Raw genomic sequence first — 22,515 nt, forward strand, 5'->3', positions numbered from 1 at the left:
GACCTGTGCCCTGATTCTCTTCTCAGTCTAACTTAAATCAAGAGTAACTCGCTTGAACTCAGTGATATTGCAATGGTGTAAAATCAATCTGAGAAGAGATGATGATGACCACGATAATCCAGATACTTTCCAATGATTTTAAGCAAAATAAATGTTACATTTTTGGATACTCAGCAGACATCTTATCCCTTTAGAAACCAGTATGGGGCATGAAAATTCTCAGACTTCTTCCACCAGAACCTTGGGTTCTGTCCCCAACCTTCTCTACCTATGCACTTTCATCAAAAATTTAGCGAGAACTGCACTGCAGCAATCTGCAGATACCTTCTGATGCAGAATCATAACTGGGAAGTACCCCACAACGGAGGAATTGCTTTGGCAATACTGATGGATAATCTTTGTATAGTAATTGACATCCTACAGTGTAAGAGATAATGACATAGAAGACCAGGTGAAGCAGCCCCGCATTAAATGATATATGCTAGCAACAGCTACCATTTCCCCCCTATCTTTTCTGTGAGAGAAAAGGAAAGGATGAAGCCAAGAAGGAACTCTGCTTCTGAGAAGCAATGCCTCTGGGTCCACTCTTGAGGCAATCCTGTTTTTACACCTCATTTTGCCCAAGGCTGTGCCTAATGCACAGCTTCCCTCTGAATAAACTACACAAATAGAAATACAGGATTCTGGTCAGTTGAAACTTAGGAGTTTCTTCTCTGAATACACTGAAATGTGTATTGTTGACTCTGGGAAAAGAATGAACCTCTAAAAGATATCACAAGGCACATTTACTGTAAATTCCAAGGGAAAAGCAAGAATGAACATACATTAGAAGTATACTAATTTGCACTCTCTAATCAGCCTTTTTACCCCCCTTTGTAAACATAAAAGGTCCAATTTACAAAGTCAGCATTATTTTGAAAAATTTTACTTGCCTGTATAATGAATGATCACAAATAATTAAAACTGAATGAAGACTGTCAAAACAAATGAACAATATATATCTAGATGCATTATTCTTGCTGGTTTTCATTATTGTGTTTGTTCATTTTCTCCTCAATTGAATTCACAACATTTACTCATTCACAATGGGTCTGTACATTCACATCTGCACAGCGGTTGCCTATGGAAATAGGTTAAGTATCAGCTTTCAGTGTTCCTTCTCATATGCCCTCCCAGCTGTAAATGAGGTTAGGAAACAACACTGTAAACACAGAAGTCCTTTCGAAAGGTAAAATAGTGGGGAAAAAAAAGCCTCTCAGGAAATTTTATTTGTACTTATGTTTCATTCTTAAAGGAACACCCAAAGCTTGACAGCATTTCAAACTATTGAAATACAAATTATTAAAGGAAGAGACAACAGAATAAGGCATTATACTTTTATGGTAGTCTTGTATTTTTACTACAAAGAGCAGAATAAGGCATTATAGTAATAATACAAGTATACTACAAAAATATAAATAGCACTGAATGCCAAGCTCATTGTTCTGAGTAGTGGGTTGCTTCTTGTCCGTTCCCCCCCCGCCCAAAGAAAACAAGTGATTGCAATTCCTTCAGCAAAAAAACAGGACACGCGCACACAGATGTCATAAATAATTCCAATATAAACTCATGCTAATTTATTTAATGTGAAACTCCAACACAAATTACTTAGCAGTGAAATTGCACCTCCTCGCATTGTGTATGCGAAAGAAAAGCGAACAGATGTGCTCTTCCAAACCAAGCTATTGCTACAATTAAACCAACAGTCATTTTACAAACCAGCGAGCTATTTCATGTGCGTCTACGGTGCTAATCATCTTTTCTCCACTACCTCAGCCCAACAGAACAGCGAGTTATTTATAGAGTTATCTATCTTGCACTTTGCAGATGATGCCTAACATTATGACAACAGTGAAAAGGTCTCCGTACCTGCCTACCTAAAACAAGTTTCTGTAAAGTAATGAATAGAGACAGCTTGGGGACTATCCACCTGCACTGCCTGCCTTTTACTGCCTGCAAAGTGAAACCACAAGGGATTGGCAGAAGGTACTTGTCTGACAGGGCCAGGACAGCCTTTCTCCTCAGTGACAGCCTGGGCCTAGCCTCTTAAACCTGACCCACCATAATTCCTTCACAATGCAGCAGTGAGGCAGCTGACAGTAGCAGCTGCACCTCCTAAGCGAGATGGATGGAATTTTCATAACTAGTTCCCCAAGTTACATTTTACCTTCAAGATAATTTATGAGCTGCTGTGGAGCCTTGAAGAGACAATATGCTTGCCATAAAATTAACTGTAACAGTCTTGTAGGTTATAATTAACACTGGGAGGGTAGCACCAACTGGATGAAACACATGGCATAATTGATGGTGAAACTGGAAATTAAGGAAGCTAACAATATCATTACTGTGCACATCACTTCAGTGAAAACTATGCTTTCCAGGGGTTAATTACAATCCTCTTCTAACGTACACATTCTGACGGGGAGTGGATGAGTGTCACAGCTAGGAGGAGGCAGGTTTGCTGGCAAGGCCACCTTGCACCTGGACTGATGTATATATTGGTTTTTTGCCTGGAAGAGATATACATGTCAAAGCAGCAGCACCAGCACCTGAACATCTGGCAGCAGGCACACTGTAGCTTAGAGATAGATGATTGCTCAAGCCTCATGGAATATTTCATTTTCTCTGTAGCCAGCATACTTAATGGCAAAGAAGGAAAAATCCTCTGTGAGATTTCACTTAATGGCACACATTATTAATTTAAATGACTTGAGCAAAGAAAAACATTTTAACTTTACATTGCCATAACTCAGCAGCAAATTAAGATTCTTTTTTTCCATCAGTGTATTATCATCTTGGTTTATTACATTAGTCCTTAGAAACATGCAGAGCAATCCTTTTAGCATCTTGCCTGTCAAGGGAATACTGAACTGAAGATGCAATGCTAGTGAGCTAGTTAATCAGAAATAATATTATAAACTGCTGCCATCTTTGGGAAGGAGAACATGCAATTCATCTACCTGTATCTAAGACTCTACTCTCTAGCCAAAGCTTAAGGAATCATTAGTGTAATGTATTTATTTGAATCTCTCTCAAATTATTTTAATGAAACTTTTTTTTTTTGTCCCTGGACAAGATATGTGAAAATGTACAGATAAATGATGCAACAGTGTCACCTACAGGCAAGCAAAACAGTTAAAAACCTTATCCAACATTGCACCCTCTTCCCTCTCAAATCTCTTTACTCCCCTCCTTTCTCCTCATCCAACCTCCCCCTCAATCCCTAACACACACATCTGGATTTTGGGTTTATCCATATCTCCAAATATAAAAAGAAGGGCAAATACCTAAAACTCTTTCAGGATGGCCTAATATAAAATAATTAGACCTAATATGCCTTACAATAAACATGCTGTACAGTCAGCAAGTAATCTACGCTGGAGTGGATACACTGATTACCTTACATCTCCTGAGCACTTGTTCAAATCCTCCTTTACTAGGTGGTCAAAAATAATTCTGATAAGAATATTTTTCAGAACTCAGAAAGGCCAAATGTTGACATTACTAAATATGAGAAAATAAAAATGAGAAAATGTCAACTTGCTCAAAAACAACTGGCAAAGTTTTTGAGACTGTTGTCTAAACTTGTACATCTAACTTGTAAAATGTAACTCTAGCACATCCACAGGCATAACGGATAGATCCATTCAGCTTACCCTTGTACAAAGAGTGGAACATCTTCTTATTAGTAGCTCTTAATATTCTCAGAACTCTTCTTTTCCAACAGAATACTCTTTTCTCCTAGTATTACTGCTTTTACTTTAATACTCCATAGCCTTTTCTTAGCTTCTCCCACATACCCTGCACTTTGAGTGCCTGTTACTCAGTTAATCTTTTAGGTACATCTCAAGATACCTTTTTGTTTCAATTATTTCTCTCAATTTCTAATTATATCACTGATGTTACTTTAACACACTTCTCACCCATGAGTCTTATCTGCTCCACCACCAACCCAGGGTAGATAATCTCTAGAATACAGCAATATGGAAATATAAATGAGTATTGTGAATTACCAGTAAATTGGGATGTTGCATACCTCCAGAAGTGTTCTCAGTCATAGTAGGATTTTCTTCTGCTACTACTACATATGCTTTAAGCACTGTTCCCATCTGGGGCTGTTGTCATTTACCAAAATAAGACAAAGCAAATGAAAACAATGCATGTTATGTAACAGGTTCCCAAGTTCTCTGTTTTTACAGAACATCATAAGCATAAGAAATGCCAACTTCCTTTTTTAGCTATTTTAAACATCATGATAGTTTATAATTTAATAATTCCACAGCAATGATACATTAAGAATTGAAAATTCAGACAAAACAAACAGCACAAATAATACAGCCAAATTAAACTGTTAAGATGCCCAAAAGATTTCATTAGTAGTGAAAATAAGCAAGTAAATCTAATTCTATTCTCCAATTCATCTTAGTTTCTCTGATTAGTTGATACATCTCAAACCCATTCTTTGACATCCCAGCGGACAGCACTTCCCTCTTGTCCAATGCTGTTGACATCATCCAGTAATTTACCATGGCTCCCTCACCAGCATATGATTATCTGTGTAAGTTACGGTAACTTTTAGTGCAAGCAAGCTTGCACTAAAAGGGTAGAGCAATTCAACAGCCTGACATTCTTTTTTTGCCCACAGTCAACCATGATATTCATTGCCTTATCACTACCTCACAACCATGGTCTAGACTGCTTAGAGCATTGACAGCATCTTGCTCAGTTTCTACATCCATTTAATTTTTGGCTGCTCCAAAAATGCCGGCAAGGGTACCAATTAGTGTCAGCTGTAACAGTTGCTTTATGTGATATACACACCTGCCTAGTAGGACTGAAGAACCAATGCATTTTACATAGGCCATCAAACAGAGATACCCAATGGGAATAATCTTTGGCACTATCTACCTGAACCATATTTGAACCACTGACCTGAAAACAAAAGGCTTTGTATTTCATTACCAATCCCTGGAGCCATCAAGTTCCATATATGTGGAAAAACTTCAATAACATAAGGCTGACAGCATTTAAGACTTAAGTCATGAACTTATGTAAGCATCTGCTCACTCATGCCTCATGCTATGACATGATAAGCACAGTATTTGGCTAGGTAAACCCTTTAAGTTACCCACTGTTTTTTCTCTATTCGTAATATATACAGATTATTTAACACAGATCCTCCAAATTAAATTTATTTACTTCAGCTTTATGACAGATAAAGCTGTAAGAACAATAACTGTACTAACAACACTAAAGTCCTGTTTGGATAAGGCTTCTATTATTTTACAGAAGGGAGAATTCTATCTTTAGACTCATTTAATTTTAAATGTCTAGTTTTAGACAAAGTTTTAGTTCATACTAAGTTTGTGAGTAGTTTTATGGATGATACATACCAAGACATTAGCACATTTTGCTGAATGCAAAGGAAAATATGGATTGATATTGCAGAAGAAAGAAACCTCAGTGGATAAAGCAAAATAAATCTATGATAAGTTTTCATTCTCTGGACCAGTCACACTTTATCCCTAGTTTATAACACCAGGTCTTTAGCTAATATGGGCAGCTACGGAGCACTGTACACAACACTGAATTCTCACGGCTTTTCTCCTTTTCCCCTGCCTCTGGCAGACACCATTCTCTCTTACAGGAATGATGACAGCTGATGCTAATGCTACTTTGTGGTTCAACCGTCTGATGATGTGGCTAACACTTTGTCTCCACAGATTATAAATTTGTCACCTCTGTGTTCTATTCAATCTCCAGTATCCTGCAGCCTGGAAACACAATAATCTCCATTTCCAGCATTCAGATCTCCCAGTGGTAGTGAGCAAATCATTGTCAAACCACTGGAAAAACAACACTAACTATCTTTCTTGTACTGCAATCACAAAAGCTTACATAAATAAGGAAATGTCACCCATGCTGACTTTAAAATCCTGTCCAGGTGAAATAAAGTCAAACCTCTAACAAATTTAGCTTAATAAATAAATAAATAAAAATCATCAAATGCACTCTGATAGAGTGGGAAAATTCTTTATAATTTTTTGTTTTGAAAACTTTAATTGCAGTACAAATAAGGACTAAATGTATGTAATTTGTCAGTTTTGGAAGTGTCACTGAATCATCTTTTGAAAAATCCATCTAACATAACAAGAAGAAAAGCATGAAATCAAAAAAGGGAAATGTCAAAGAATTTTGATTTAGTCGTTATTTGGGTATGGGATGATACATCTCTTTATGGTTTTCCGAAGTGGAGCATTAAAACTAAACTAAAATGATAAAGTAAACCCTCAGAGTAAACAATCCCTATAAAATGCCTAATGAAAAAGTCTGACACACACAAAAGCCACACACAGAGCTGAAGTTCTGCAACTTTTACCAGACTGCCCTATAATACCCTTTGTTTTAAGTCCCTACATCAAGTAACATTTTTTACACCATATTTGTTGTGTATATAGTGACATCACAAGGTAAGAAGCAGCATTTTGTGTAAGTAGCCACAGCTTGTAAACATAAAGTCTTTTCAAGGGTAAAGGGTCAAGACAGTTTCAAAGGAAATAATAGCGGTGGTTAAACAGCAGCATTTAATCAAGCAGTATTTTCATTGTTCTGTAGAGTACTTGTACCTATTGATCCCAAGCTTGACTGCTTCAAAGACTCCTCAATACAAGAAACACAGGTGAAAGACAGAGGCGGAAAACAGGAAGGGTCACGAGAAGCAAAAGAAGTCTGGTAATAAGCAACTGGAGAAAAGTCAAAGGTCAATCAAGGCAGCTGATATCTAAGCATAACTACAGCAGGAGACCTGACAACTTCATTGGAGGCGCGGTGTTTTCTCCATTCATTTGAAAGCTGCAAGACTGGTTTTCAGTCTGCCTCAAAGCATCTTCCTGATTAACATACAGTATTCAGCGTCACCATCTAAGTCACAATGTACATTTACTTTCTGAAAAACTGTTTTAGGTTACATACTGGGTGCTGAACAGTTTAATTTTCTTCTTTTAAAGAGCATACACATGCACACACACAAAATATGAATATCAAAGAATCCAAATATAATCTTCTTTTTCCCCCCCCTGTGATTTCCAAAATGATGAATCAAAATTTTTGTCTATGCTTGTTGGTAACTTACTGAGTATCTATTCCAGCTGACACACACATTGTCCAGAGAGGACAACTGTTACAAAAAACCCACTAGAGATCACACAGCTGTGTGTAGTGAGATTCTTACTAATTTCAGAAACACGGCGCTGGATTCCTCAACATGAAAAAAAAAAAAAAAAAATCTCTCATTCTAACGTTACACAAAACAACCAAAAAAGTTTTAAACAACCCAAAACCTTCCCCCACTCTCTGTCAGACTTTGATACCTCTGCAATTTGTCTTTTAAATCTTTGGAACCAGTGTAGCTCCCATTGCAGTAGTTTCTGAAGAGTTCACAATATTTCATATATTTATCATCTTGGCAGGCCTGTGAGAGTGTAAAACATTTCAGTATTTGTCAACGAGTCTTTCAACCGGTATTACCACATTTCATTTAAAAACTATCATTTAGTGAGTTCCTGAAAAATACACAAAGTCTGTGACAGAAGGAAAAAAACTGTTCCAATTTTCCCAAAGCCCATGCTAACTTCTTAACCCATGGACTTTTCTTCTGTTACAGAAGGAAATATGTCCCTTCTTTACGTCAGCACCACTTTCTCCTACTGGAGCTAAAAAGAGTAAAATCTACCTCAATTACCTTCTTAGATATGATCTAAAATTCCAAGGTATAAAGAGGTAAGGCATAGGAAAAAAAATTAACTTTTTCTTCAAAACAAAAACTAAAATATCTAAAATCTTCCTGTTTGTATCTCATTTAACATGCGTACTATTTTAGGATTCCACTCTCATATTCTTCATTGTTCTTATTACAGAACCTAACAGCATTATCACAGATTAGGACTCAATTGTCACATTATGTACTTATAATTTAAAGTCCCATATAAATATCCACATAATAATCCAGATTTCAGTGCTGAGAGGTTAAGACTATCTCAGTAGTATGATAACCGTTCACTGTAGCTAGAAAAAAATACCTACCTTCACATTGTTATGTCAAAATTGTGAGATCTAAGAAGGGGTTTGACAAAGGCAAAAAACACTAAGGAATTATAGCTGAAGTTTGACTTGAAACCTGAAACTTATACGGTTTGCCATAAGTAAGAGGTTCTTTTTTGAAGTGTTGTACAAAGATGGAATAATATAACAATTCTAAAAATACACAGTGATCTGATCTACAAAATGTTATGGGTTGTAGAATGACCTCATAAAATAGATTTTTTCATTGTATTATTTCAATAAGCCAAGGTTTTAAGCTATTGATTCTTACAAGATATAATCAATTAACACTTTTCTGCTGTTTATCTCATGAACCAGAAGAATTTTGTGTTTACTTTGGTCCAAATTATTTATTGAGTGTTTATTCTGTTTTCATTATGTCAATTTGTCATTACATGATGGCTTAGAGACAACTCTTAAGATTTCAGAATTTGACTAAGTAGCACAACTATGAAAATACAACCACCATAAATAATTTTATTTTTCCTAGCAAGCTTTACACTTTCTCCAAAACTTTACATTTTCCATTACCTGTCTGAATTTCCTCTAAGGGAAACAGTGCAATTTCACTCAGGGAAATAGCAAAATGGACCTCAAAGTCTGCGTCATAATAAAGCGATTTTGGACTAATAAAATTTTTGCATGTAAAAGACTTATCTTAGTAATGATTTAACTAACCACATTTTTTCCTAGCCGTTAATGATTTCAATGTAGGTAAACATTATCCTTTAAATTAATCTATTGTTGATTTCTTGATGACAAATTAGTTTGGTAGTAAATTCATCTATATGAAAAATATAGCAAAAAACTAGTAGCAATTAAGCAGAGTATGTTATGCAAGCCTTAAAGACAATATTCTTATAACATGATACAAGTTCTATTAGGAGGAATAAGAGATGCAATTTTTATTGAACTATACTGTCCAGTTCTCTGGGGCATTTACTGATCAGGAAAACGGCAACATTCTCTCTCTCTCTCTCTCTCTCTCTTTTTTTTTTTTTAAATTCCAAACTGTTTCTTTATGATATAACAACTTTTCTGGTTCCAGTTAAAAAGTAAAATAAAAAATGTCAATAGCATCATCAATGGGCTAAAAATATAAGGCCTTTTTTGAAAATGAATCAGGTGCAGATATTGAACTGTACTTTTTCATCTTTTGTCTCACTTTTCAAATGATAATTTCTTCCACAGCTACCATTAAATCTTGATCTATTCCAGCTCTCTGTATGGGTCATTGATTCTAGATGTACCATGGTTATTTTTAAATGTTTCCCTTTCGTAGAGAAAAAGAGGGCTGTCTAGAGCCAGATGGGTAACTTCACACTTCATTTATCAAACCCAATGCATTAGACTCCACCCTCTCTTTCCCACTATTGCTGTTAAATTTCCATATAATTTGGTAACAATTTTCATTATCATACAGTGACCCTAAAAAGTCTACACAGGTTTGCATGGTTAGTCCAAAATTCACAGCTGTTCCCTTTACCCTCTATTTGTTACAGTAGAATCTAGGGTTCTCCTTACTTTATAAGCTGAACGGTGACCTTCTATGAGCAGAGGTCAAGAAGGGGTCAGTTCAAAGGGCTAGAGCAGCTCTTTAACAGCTATAACAACCTGTCCATCAGGCACTATCATGCAGTATAAACAAATCTGGGGCTTTAGAAACTCTGGACCATTTCTGTTAACACTTAGAGGACATTCACTGAGTCCTACCTGAAGTATTTCGGATCACTACCACTCAACATAGAACAACTTGAATCCCTAGAAGACCTGCCCAGATAGTTAAGATACTGATGACATCTTTGAGTCAAAAGTATATGAAATGGCGAGCCATAAGGCTAAGTGCACTACCATGTGTTTTGGACTATGGAGCTGAAATAAAAACTTAAAGGGTAATTTCAGTTGGTTAATATGCAGAAATACTGGTACAACTTAAATAATGCAAGGACATGCTTTAACCAAGTAGATACATACACATATCAAAACAGTTCAGATGCCTTTCTCTGAGAAAGGCTAAATTTCTAAAAGTTGAATCAGTTTGTATGAACGGTTCCCTGCATGTTTTTTTTTTTTTTTATTTAATGTGTCAATGGCACAAATAAAACCCATGAAAGAACAAAATCCCTATATAACTCTACAAAGACCACGTGCAGAGTAAAGTTTTTGCCAGCTGCCCTCCTTTCATTGACCTAAATTTCTTGAAGTTGTACTGTTCATAATGTGCTCTCTAATGCACAATGTAAGGTAATTAGAGTCATCTGTATTTAACTTCCAGAGGAAAAAAATTCTATTATCTAATCTAGCTGATCCCCTGATAGCCTGTTGAAAGTAAAATACTGTAACCTATTGCCTGCCCTTTGACAAGTGCTAATTATTTCCTGTCCAAGCACATTTTTCTCATGTAATTCCAAAGTACACAATAGACTGATCTCTAAAACATGGGCAGCCCTGCTAGTACCACGACGGACGTTTTATAACTTTCACCACCGTATGCTTGATGGCTACCACACTCAGTGCTTCATTTCAGACATCTAGCTGAAGCTTTGATGAAGTAAAGTGAGGTGTATGGTAACAGTCTGTTTATGCAGATCATATGGATGAGACTCTCAGATAGGTCACTGGGATGGGAAACATCAAATGGAAAGAAAAAGGATTATGGATATTTAATACTCAAAGGACACTTTCTTTCTGAACTTTCAAGGCACAATGCTCTTGAAATTTTCTTTCAGGTGTTTAGTTCTAAGGAGGCCTGCACTTTGTCTGCTTGTGCCTCTCCCTACCCCCACCCAAGAACTTCAGCGTTTCCGTGTCAGAGACTAGACTATGTCTACAGCTGCAACACTGGCTCCAGCCTCTGATTACATTGTGAGCAGAGGCCAGAAATGCTGTAACCACACTACTTTTAAATGAGTCCTGATTGCCATGATTCCTGATGACTTTGTATATTAGGAAAGCATTGTTAAACTAAAAGAACACTAAAAAGATACTCCACTCATTAGAATTGTTTAGCCTTTTCCTATCTCTACGAAGGTTTCTATTCTGGTTCACAACAAAGATGCATGTGTCCCATGGAAAAACCTTAAGTGACTTCCTCTGTTCCCAATGTAGCCAAACCATTTGCATTTTTTAGTAAGCATGGTGATGGAAGGCAAAAAAACCCCCCACAAAAATCCTTTAAATTCCTCAAAAAGGAAGAAACAAAAACCACATGATAATACGAACAATACTGTAGACCCACCTTACTAAGCTCTTTTCCACTCTGAGATCTTGACTGATTAGTATACAAATAAACATTCCATACTCATAAGAACACAGACTTATAAAAAACAGCCTCTAACTTGTAATAATAATTGCTACTATGTAATAATGTTTCATTTTTATCTAAAGCTTCTAAAATGTTTCAAGTCCACTCACTGTAATTATTGGGAACAGCAAAGCCACTCAAGTGTCAGATCCAATATCGACAATTAACTTTTTAAAGTCAAACTCACAGAATTTTCAGGAACTTTCCAAAATTACACACTAACAAAACACAGGAGAACTCCCTTAACTGGAACATTTCGTGCAGCTAAAAAAAATCATGCCCATTAAGTGCTAATTTTGATTAACAGAATCTCATTTAAAAAAAATCTTTTGACTAAAAACTGTATGTAATTGTAAGCACAGGACATCTCCTGGTTTTAAAGGAAAACTGTACATTTGGTAGAAGAATGTCATAGACTGTTAGCTATTTTATGTAAATATCATAAATAAGAAAAAAAGAGATTACTAAATGAATATAAATCTATAGCTTTTAGAAATAGATGTGAAAAAAGGTGACATCACCTCATTTAGCAGCTAAAGAGAAGGACACAAGGTGGCATACAGTGGAAATTCTTTTCTGAATTCACATATTTCTGAAAGAACTAGGAGTATGATGTATCTGTAGTTTCTGAAATGCATTCATCTGACTACATTCCAGGAAGATAAACTTTTTCCAACAAAAACATAAACAACTTTTAAAAATTGTTAACAACATCACCTGATTTATTACCATGGCAATACATTCAATTTAAGAACTCAAGTATAATAAAACAGTCACATGACACGAACTCTAGCAATATGTACATTTATGCCAATCTCACCCAATAGAACCCAGCTAACAGCAGTAGGACACCATGAGAAAATGTGAGGATCATGAAGAAAGCAGACAAGAAGGGTATCTATTAGCATGGCATGCCAGCAAGGACTATTGCTCATATTGTTAGCAGTATAAGGAAAACCTTAGGGCACTTAAGGTGATACCAGTCCTCAAATATGTATGCTGCCTATCAAGCTGTTATCAATAGATTGCACTATATAAGCACAATAAGGGAGCATTCTACCGCTCAAAGTAACTCTGAAATCAGAAGCAGAAACATGGACTATTCCATTCAAGTAAAAATACTATTTGAACAGTAAAAAATTTTGATTTTTTTTTTTAATGTCAACTTGCCCCCCCCCCCCCCCCCCCCCGGTGGATTTATAGGAGTATATTTGATATTCTTGTTTCTAAGTTTATTATCTTACTATTTTTCTCAAATTTCTCACCTTGCTGTCCATTCTTTACGCAGCCTTTGTCGCTCAGTAAGAACTAGCAAGAAGCAGCTGATGGTTTCTTTCCTTTGTTCCTCAATTTGTTCCTCTTTTCCAACTTCAGAGAGGACCAGGCTTGTCTTAAAGGGAAAAAACACAGAAAAATTATAATCTAGAAATAGGAAACAATGTGTAAAATTAATAAAAAGCCCATAAGCAAATAAGGACAGTAAATCAATAGCTTTTTTTATTACAGTTCCACTGCTGACAAATCAATACAGTAAATGATGGTTAGAAATGGCCACCATATATTTGGTATTTAATCAATGTACATGGCACATAAGGTAAACCTTAAAATCTCATTGCTTTAAGTAACACAAGACATCGTGCATTGTAGCTCTCATTTTCTTGAGACATAATTCTTTTCTAAATATTTTCTTGTATCAAATCATATCAGAAATGTTTCCCTCAATACAGCATTTGTTTGGGGGATTTCCCCCTCCCCTTTGACCCTTGGTGAAGCTAAAGTAGAAAATACATGTTTGTATTGTATCTTCTGAAAGGAATTTCTGATGATGTACCCATGCTCTCTTTATCATGACATATTTCAAGTAAACAAGTAGTAAAACTCTACCTTTTTTCATTTATGGAATAAATTAAAAATTGTTAATATACACACACATATACATACACGCAAAGGATTTAAGTTATTGTGCAGTAGGATCACACTCAGTCTCTGCAGACCAAAAGTTACTGGCCTTCCCAAATGTTGTGTTGACAGTTAATGTTGATGTAATGAGACTGCAGATCTTCTTACCGTCCCTTCATCCACGCATCAAGCTACCTCCAGCTCCCTCACTCCATCTTTACCTTCAACTACTAACTCGCCCACCATTTTCTCCTCTTCCTTCCCCTATGGTACATGCTGGGAAAAGAAATGGCACATGCTGATGGTCATGCTACTAACATGTAAGTCGACCAGTGTACATCTGCTGACTTAACGTGCAGTAGTCCAACCACAACACAGAGATCTAGACTTGATGCTGCAGTCTTTTCCTTCAGTGAAAATATTGTATTTGCCTTTCTTGCCTTAACCAGCCACTGATTTTCACTTGATCATCTTTGCTATTCTAACCTTTGGCCACACGTTCTGCAAACGTATTGAAGTATCTAAAATGGTTTTGGGAAGGATGACTGAATGGCCAGAATGCTTGCACAAACCTCATTTTTTCACAGAAAAGGAGGCCAAAAAATGTTTCTAACCTGAGCAGTTGTGGAATTGAGTTTGAAAACAGAACTCAAATATCACCAAGAGCTGCAATGACCATGCCCCCAGCATGGTCTTTCTTATAGGAACAACATGACAAAAAGACATGGCATATTGCCTCCTCCTCAACATCACATACCCATTACATTCTGCCCTGCCCAAATGTACAACCACTAAAATTCCTCTGGGGATTCTGTGAGATAAATGGTTGTTATTATCTTCAGTTTGTGAAAACAGGAAGATCTATCCTTGGTCTGACAGGTTTTTTTTTCCACAAGAAAGAATAATATGCAGTTTATACACTTCTTAATCTATGTAAAGGAAGCAGTGACATTGCTACTGCCATGGTGGTTCCAAGAGACAAGCATGACAGGGTTCATAGAGACAGAACATAATTTTATTACACCAATATCAGATGACAAAGACCAAAAAGCACCTTCATCCCCATCTCCCAGCTCTATTAATTGGCCTACCAAAAGGCATTACCCCGTAATACGGGATTTACACATCAAAAATAACATTTTCTTGTAAAAACCCAAAATGTTCAAAACTCTGTCTATACACATCACATTCTTGACCCTGCTTTGACATTACAAAGCAAACAAAAAGCTAGAGAGTATTTTCAGATAAGGATTCCCTAACATGGGTTTCCCTTGCACTGACCTACAACATCTTTTCCACAAACTCTAATATCCACCAACTTCAACAATGCTGATCTTACAGCCTCACTTCCAGCAACTGCACAGTTTAAAGCAGGATTTGATAAAGAACTTCAGCATATGAGAACATACATGAGATTAAGAGATATACATTCTTTAACTGATGTAAATTAACAGGCCTCGTCATTCAGAATAAATACGCCTATTAAGGCTTTAACTTTTATATTTACCATGTGCAAGACTTGACACAGCCCTATAACTAAAGCTTATCTCTGTATTATAGGATGATCAAACTGTAGCCATACAGCTAGGTCACAGCGCACCAAGATTTCCCTTTCAGAATCCTTGGATGGCCTTATTAATCACAATGGGATAGGGAAATCCACTGGTGATAGTGTAGAAGTCTACTTCTCTCCAAGACTGCAGAAAAGCCCCAAGTTTAATGATGCTATGCCTCACAAAGCTGAAAGTATAGCTATTTGCAGGCAACAAACTTCAAGATTCCCTAAATAAGTGATTCCCAAAGTGTAGAACATTGAGAACTGATAGTTCCTAAAGAATTTTCAGTTAAAATCTGATGAAAAGAGGATGTGATTAGAGTATTATCAGTCAGAGAAAATGGGTGACCACTTCTCCAAGTATTCACAATCACATAATGCTTTTGTATAAATTCTGATGGCCTGGCCAAATTGCAACTTTGGTACTGAGTTCCACTACCTAAAGTCCCCTCCATCGACAGGAACATAATAATTCTGGAAACTGAACATAGTTTAATTTTTAGTGAGAGAACAATTATATTGCCCCAGCCTTCTGTTAACACCTTTCATTTATGTGGTGATGTACACAGTTCAAGTCAAACTCATAGTTTGACACTGACATCATAAACGCTTCTTTACTGAGCCATATGAGTACAGTTGCAGCTACCTGGAGGGTGAAATAGTACTACTAAGCAACATACAACAACAATACATAGCAATTTAACTGATTTACTTCTTTTCTAAGAGAGCTGAGGGCAGTAAGGTTACCCGGAATGCGAGTGCAGGGCTTGATATGTAGCTTTTATAAAGGCATTTCTTAATAACTTGCTATTCTTATCATCTCAATAAAAATCCCAAATTGTAACAAATAAAGCAGCATCCTGGGTAAAACAATATTATAAAACAAGTTCCTTTGAAAGTTTTCTTTTCTATGTAACTTGTTTGGGGATTTATTTTTAACAAGGGGATTCAATATATAACTCGACTGATAAAGGTCAAGGGTTCAAGAAACTCGGTCAAAGATGTTATCAGCTGGGAAAGCCATTTCCTCACATCAACACTGATAAAAATCCATCAGAAACCCAGCCGATACCACCCCTGCTCTAAAGGGCAGGAGTGACCTTCTTTTGAACATCACTATAGTTGCACATCCCATCAAAGAAAATCCAACCTTGTGTCTCAATTCTTTTAATGTTCTTTAATGACAGATAATTGTCTGCAGAGGCCCCCTTTGCCCAATGCCGAGTGAAGCCTTCACATTTCTGAACTGGACTCAACACTGACTCAGTGTTTTTCAGCACCCTTGGGACCACAGGACAGTAGAGTAAATAAACAACGTAACCAGCCTACAGCCTGTCTTATCTCATCTTTGTGTTCACAGAGATTCTTGAGGGTGGTAATGTTTACAAATTGTTGAAACTTTCTTTCTTCTGCTTCCTGAGCTAGCAAAAACATATCCTGGACAACATAAGCAACGAGATTACACAAATTGCTTATCACTTGGGGGAAGCAACTTCTTGTCTCATTGGCCAGCATGTCTCTTTATTAAGTACTACTGTTAATATTTCCAGCAAATCTTCCCCATTTCTCCTTACAGATCTATTAATGCATTTCCTTGTAAATCCCAAACGGCATGGTCTTAAAAACAAACACACAACCCACCTATCAAAAAAGTCCAAAGCTATATACGCATATATACATAGCAGTTGCAAACCCAGTTTTCTGTGTTAAGGATAGTATTTAGGAAATTATACCCTTTACCTTCCTCCTGCTACAGCAGCAAAACTAAATCTAGTGCTATACTAACATACCAGGCACAGCCATTAGAGCATCTTCTCTTATTATTTCAGAAAGAAAGGTACTAAGATAAGATTTTAAGAGACCAATATAATATTCCTCTCATACCCATTGACAAGATATACCAGTGATACAGGACTGAATAGAAACTGTTAATAACCAAGTCTTACTATTCACCCAGGATACACACTCAAAATTAGATACCTTTTGAGTCTTAACAAAGCTAACCTAGGTATTGTAACAGGATTACAATAATATCTTTTTTCTTAGATACACAACAGAAGAAACTATGTTTCAACATCAATAGGCCACTACCATGCTTAACTGTACGTATCCTGGGTGAATAACATGACATGCTTACAAACAAGGAAAAAGAAGCAAACTCTCCAAAACCCCCACTGGCACATTTTTGGTCTTTTGAAGCTAGATTTTCCTTCCTTCAATACAGACCTCTCGAGGAGCCAGACTTAAGGTTAGAAACATTGTATAGCTGGAGACATGAAGCCTAGTATTCTGTCAAACAAATTAGCCTTCAGTCTGAACTAAAGTGGCACTTGGGACAGTTTGTCTCTTGGTCCCACTTTATTGGGTCAACAAATCGGATTTTTCATTCTGAGTTAAGATTTAATTTAGTCACCACCAGTTTAAATAGGATAAGCTTCTGAAGCTTTACTAACCACTTCTACTTTAATATAGCAGTCATCTCTCAATAATCAGTAACTAATACAGAAAGGAAAAACATAAAGTGTAAAATCTGTAGGCAGGGCTAAAATTTTAAGTGTTGTTCTGTATCTTCCTTGTTATTTTTGTGAATTTATTTTGCTCTTACTGCAGAAAGTATCCTGATGAAATTCTGTAAAACTAGGACACCGTGCCTTTTAGAAGGGAAAAAAAAAAAAGAACCTGAAATCTATTAAGCCATGTTAATTTAACATGTCATAACTTCCATGTGATAAAAAAAGCTAGTAATTGCTTACAAACCACTGCTCATTTCTTCTTTACTTTTAAAATTTTTACTTAAAATATGAGCAAACACACCCATTTTCATTGATACAATGGAAGCAGCCAGTATGGTTTAAGTTATCACCCAATAATTTGGGCACATTAAACCCAATTCTCTGCCTTTTGTTTATTAATCCACTATGCCAGATATCACAGTTTCACTCAGCAACCCTCATGTTTTGGATGATATTGAAAAATGGCTCATGTTTGTCAAAGAAAGTAAAAAAAAGGTAAAGAGGAAAAAAGCGTTGTTTATAGAAGCCAGCTGCTCTGGCTTCGGCGCCAGCAGCTCTTCATCCTGCTATTTTACGCTCGCAACCCCCACTGCCCCCACTGGCACAGGTACAACTAAATGTTGACTTCAATGCTTCAGAGAGCACTCAACTGATTCTGTACATGATTAATTGCCAAAGACATGGCTGACCATATGGAACAGAGAAAGCATCAAGTAATTCATACTTCTGTATATGATCATTTGGCCCCTGTTGTTTTAATGTACAGGAAAGAGCTAGTATAGCACAGACCTGGTGTCTTGCCCTTGACAGCCCATTAAGAAATCTCAAAGCACCTAGTTGAAGTTATGCTGTTGGCTTTTCAATAGCAGCCTAATAAAACAGAAGCAAAGCTTTCCAACTAGTCTTAAATCTTTCACATACAGTACATTAACCACTGCTGCTAAAACAACTGGTTTCTTATGATAGGAAATGGGATTTGATTTCTAGCCTCTGCATGCTTACTGAAAGCCTTTTTCTGACCTTTGGAGGGTTTACAGAATCATTGTTCGTTTTTCCTGCCATTTTCCCAGTTTCTTGCCATGGTGATCCTAATAGATTTGTTTAAGGTTCACTACATTCTACTCTTACTAGCTGTTATATGCAAACTGTACAATGAAGGCAGGCTCATGGGAGCTGAAAGGAAAGAAATTATTATTAACTTTTCTTCCTGAACTGTTTTCTGTTTTCTTCCTGAGAGTCAGAGAAGTCACTGCAAAATCTAAACATAATTTACTTTTAAAGACCCTATAAAGCAAAACAAAAAATTCCTGAAAAGAAGCAATATACTAGCGCGTGCTTTCTTTCATCAGACTGGAGACAAATCATCAAATTTCATTTGAGAAGGAAGGACAATTTATTTTAAAGCTGTAGTATTCTCAAGGATGTCTGACACAGAGCTCAATGAAAAGAAAAAGGTGCAGACTTGGAATATATGTCAGTATCATTAACTGCTTTATATTAGTTTTATCTACCGTTAACATCTTTTCAGTCATATGCAGTCAAAGAAAAATGTTTAAATAATGTTTCCCTGTCAGGCTCTTAAGATGACAGTGCTAAAAGTTAATCTCCATCCTCACAGATCTTCTGGCAGTTTTGACATATGTTGGCAAGGATGTATTTGCTGGCACCTTCCATTAGAAAATATTTACATGGAGTTTTCTTGTCTGTGGATTTTCTAGTTGTCTAAATGATCCTCATGGTCTGCAGGGCCTTATGTGGGAAATCCTAATCATTGGACATTCATCAGTGGTAATTTCCCAGGCTACTGAATTCAGCTAACACTATTAATACTCCAACAGAATACATGAATAATCCACAAGTCAACATAACACTCCATAACCATTCTGCCAACATTAAAACAGTTTGTCCGAGTCAAATATTGTGTCTGTATTTAAAGAAAATATAAAGGAATAGAGATTTTTATGAAAGACATGTAATTTTTGTATTTTTGTAGGGTAAAACGAATGGAGGCTCAAGTTCCTGGTGTGAAACCATTGCCACAAAGATGATATATTCTCCCCTACCATTATATTCAATGGTGCACATCTAAACCAAGCAAGTACATAACCCAATTATAGAGTAGAATGCTTAAAGTTAGACATACACTTAAGCTCTATATACAAGTCTATATGCATTAAAATGTAGGGAGCCCTGCCTCTCTTTGAGGTATTCACTGCTGACAACAAAGGATGAATACCTGACTTGATAGATGAGCAGTCCAACCTAGAAAAAACTACAGACCTACAGACAGTAGATCACTTAGATATTTCCAAAGAAACTTTAGGTCTTGTCTACACTAGAAAGTTGTACCATTTAACTATACCTGGGGAGCTAAAGCAGTACATTTTCTAGCTATATGAGTTTAAAGGTCATGAATCAAACCAGGCACAGCTTATTTGGAAATAACCATTACCTTTATGCCTATATAAGTGTTTTTATACTAGTATACTACTATACTATACTTGAACCATATATTTAGGAAAAAGGAATACAAACAGAAGTAATGACCAAGTAGTTTTTGGTCACTCTGACATGCCAAAACTGAATGAATTTCCAGTGGAGGAAAAAAAAGTCTTTTTTACTGGATGATTCAATGCAGTTATGATAGGTCTCTGAAAGATTTTCAATACTTAGTTACAAAGAAAAAAGAAGTATAAAGATCAACACTTTCAAAATATTTTTGCTGCGCTAATCGGTTTGGCAATGTTCTAAAGGTGAAGTATAACCCGTCTCATCAAGAGCAACCAAACCACTCGATATTTGGAGTAAGAGTGGCTTAGCATCTTCAGATGTATGGGTGAGTGAAAGGTTACCCTTTAGCCACATTCTCCCAGAGCATGGCCCCTCCACCTCTGAACCATCAATAGCACAAAGACTGAAGCAGGCCTACCATGCATAGTGGATTATATGAAGTGTAAAACATTGTGGGGAAAAAGCTTTTGAAAGAAGTCAGGAAAAAGAAATCATGCTTGCAAGAAGACCCAGCTGACAGGCTAGTCCCTAACAAGTGAATATGTTTGAAAACATTGTGAATGCAAGAAAAGAGCATGCCTTTTGTTTCCAAACCTACAGTGTGTCCTTACCCCAACTGTTGCCTGCATGGCTGAACATATGTTTTCTGAACAAGAACTGAAGCAGAAAGTGTTCTTTGTTATAATTCACTCCTTTGTATACACCTCCCTTTTCCCATTTTGGTCACATGCAAACAGTAGTTACGCTGAACACTTAAGTTCTGAAGGACTGCACAGCAGTGTATGCTTCAGTGACTATTTACTATTGCTGAAATCAGTTGAGCTAAGATGCAATACAAGACTCACTTCACCAATGTGCACTCTGGACAGCTTACATTTTGCAATACTGAATCATGCCACGTACAACCTGCACAAGTTCACTTTGCCAGCAGACAGAATTTTCATCATCAACAACTATGTGCAGTTCTAATAAGCACTGAAGAATAATACAACAAATGATCTTATGCGTTCAAAAAGACCTCAAAAGAGTACCCTATAATTTTCTTAGCATATCAAAATTAACATCATCAGATATTATGAATAATTTAGGGAGGGAGGGAGGAGAGGAAAAAAATGATGGGCTCCAAAGCCAGAAGTAGGTAACACCACCTCACAAACACTGAAATGAACTCTAGTTTGAATTAAATACTCATATAATTTTACTGACTCTAATGAGATAATTCCACATGTAAGCAAGGCTTTGCTTTGACTCATCTAACTTATACTGAAGCCCTAATATGCTAAGCTACATACAAGCTTCTCTTAAAATATTTACAGATGAAAACTTATACCAAAATCTCCAACCTAGACACCCAGTCCTTGTAGCACTCAAAATACAAACTGGAATCACTAAACTTAGTATTATTGGTCATCCAAAAAATTATTTTTAACCATCCCCAAAACATGAAGAAAGATGGAAAACAGGGAGTGCTAGATTCTGAATTAATTATTGCATTTTTATTTGTGACCACTTTTTAGTGTTTAATTACATCATATTACTGATTTCCTTGAAAAGCACATCTTAGTATCTATTTAGTATGGAAAAGCCTAGAACACCAACATTTTCCTCCCATCACTGCAGCCACTACCTGTTGCCATCAAGCCACTTATTGCCTTAGCCACAATACTTTCTAGCACAATGTCTAGTAAAAATACAGCTGCACAATAATTTGGGATGTATTCCCAATGTCATTGGTTTTATTGAAATAATTTAAAACACAAAAAGCCAAGTTACAGAATGGATTAAACACAGCAGAAAGAAGAAGCTGCAAGCCACAATCAAATGAAATAGCAAGCCACTTACATCCAGAAGTGCTCTAAGATGCATGCCATAGCAGAATAGCAACTTAGTACATATGCAAGATAACCACATACAGCTGAATCATATTGTTGAATGACATAAGGGTTTCAATGCCTTTATCATTCTCACGGTACTATAAATGCACCAGGTCTGTGGATATCCCTGTGAGAATGGGACACTCACCATGTTGTTTCAGAAATGAAGTTTTGTCACATTTGGCTCAAGTAACAGCTTCATTACCCCCAGTGACACCATGGTGCACCTCTATGTAGATTTAAAATTCATAATCGTGTAAGTGCAGTAGTAATGCTAGCTGTCATGGCAAAAGGGACAGAAAAAGAATTTAGAGCACAGCCCTGGGGAGAGCATAGGAACCTGATATATTATATGTATTTAATATATGGAGAATATGGCATTGTCAAGCAGCAAGGAGGACACCACCACCCACTACTAGAGGTTGATGATTAAAACAGCATTTGGAAATAAACTTCTTTGCAAGCTATGATCCTTGTTCCTTAACTAAAAAGTAGGCAATCTGATTTCAGTGCCATCTCCTCCTCCAGTTTTGTTATAGTACGTAACTATATTTTTACATAAAAACATGTGCTAGGCACTTCATATATGGGCCATGCAAATGGTGATGACCGGCCATTGAGGGTGTCCAGTGTAAGTGTATACATAAACGTAATACATGATGAAATTTTAAAAATGGGGGACTGACAAAGGAGAATGTGCAGAGAAGTCTACTGATTTAA

The 22,515-nt window shown here is 36.5% G+C and overlaps 1 protein-coding gene across 8 annotated transcripts in view; it reads right to left on the bottom strand.

Annotated features, from left to right (window-relative positions):
- FTO (FTO alpha-ketoglutarate dependent dioxygenase) overlaps positions 1-22,515 on the bottom strand; it is a 267,160-nt gene that overhangs the window by 134,381 nt on the left and 110,264 nt on the right. For all 8 annotated transcript variants that reach the window (XM_072871902.1, XM_072871905.1, XM_072871901.1 and 5 more), the window contains one exon: positions 12,709-12,833. In XM_072871902.1, coding sequence (XP_072728003.1) covers positions 12,709-12,833 — 125 coding nt within the window. The remainder of the gene's footprint in view (positions 1-12,708; positions 12,834-22,515) is intronic.

Source organism: Ciconia boyciana, chromosome 9 (assembly GCF_034638445.1).
Source record: "Ciconia boyciana chromosome 9, ASM3463844v1, whole genome shotgun sequence".
In the NCBI taxonomy this organism is placed as follows: Eukaryota; Metazoa; Chordata; class Aves; order Ciconiiformes; family Ciconiidae; genus Ciconia; species Ciconia boyciana.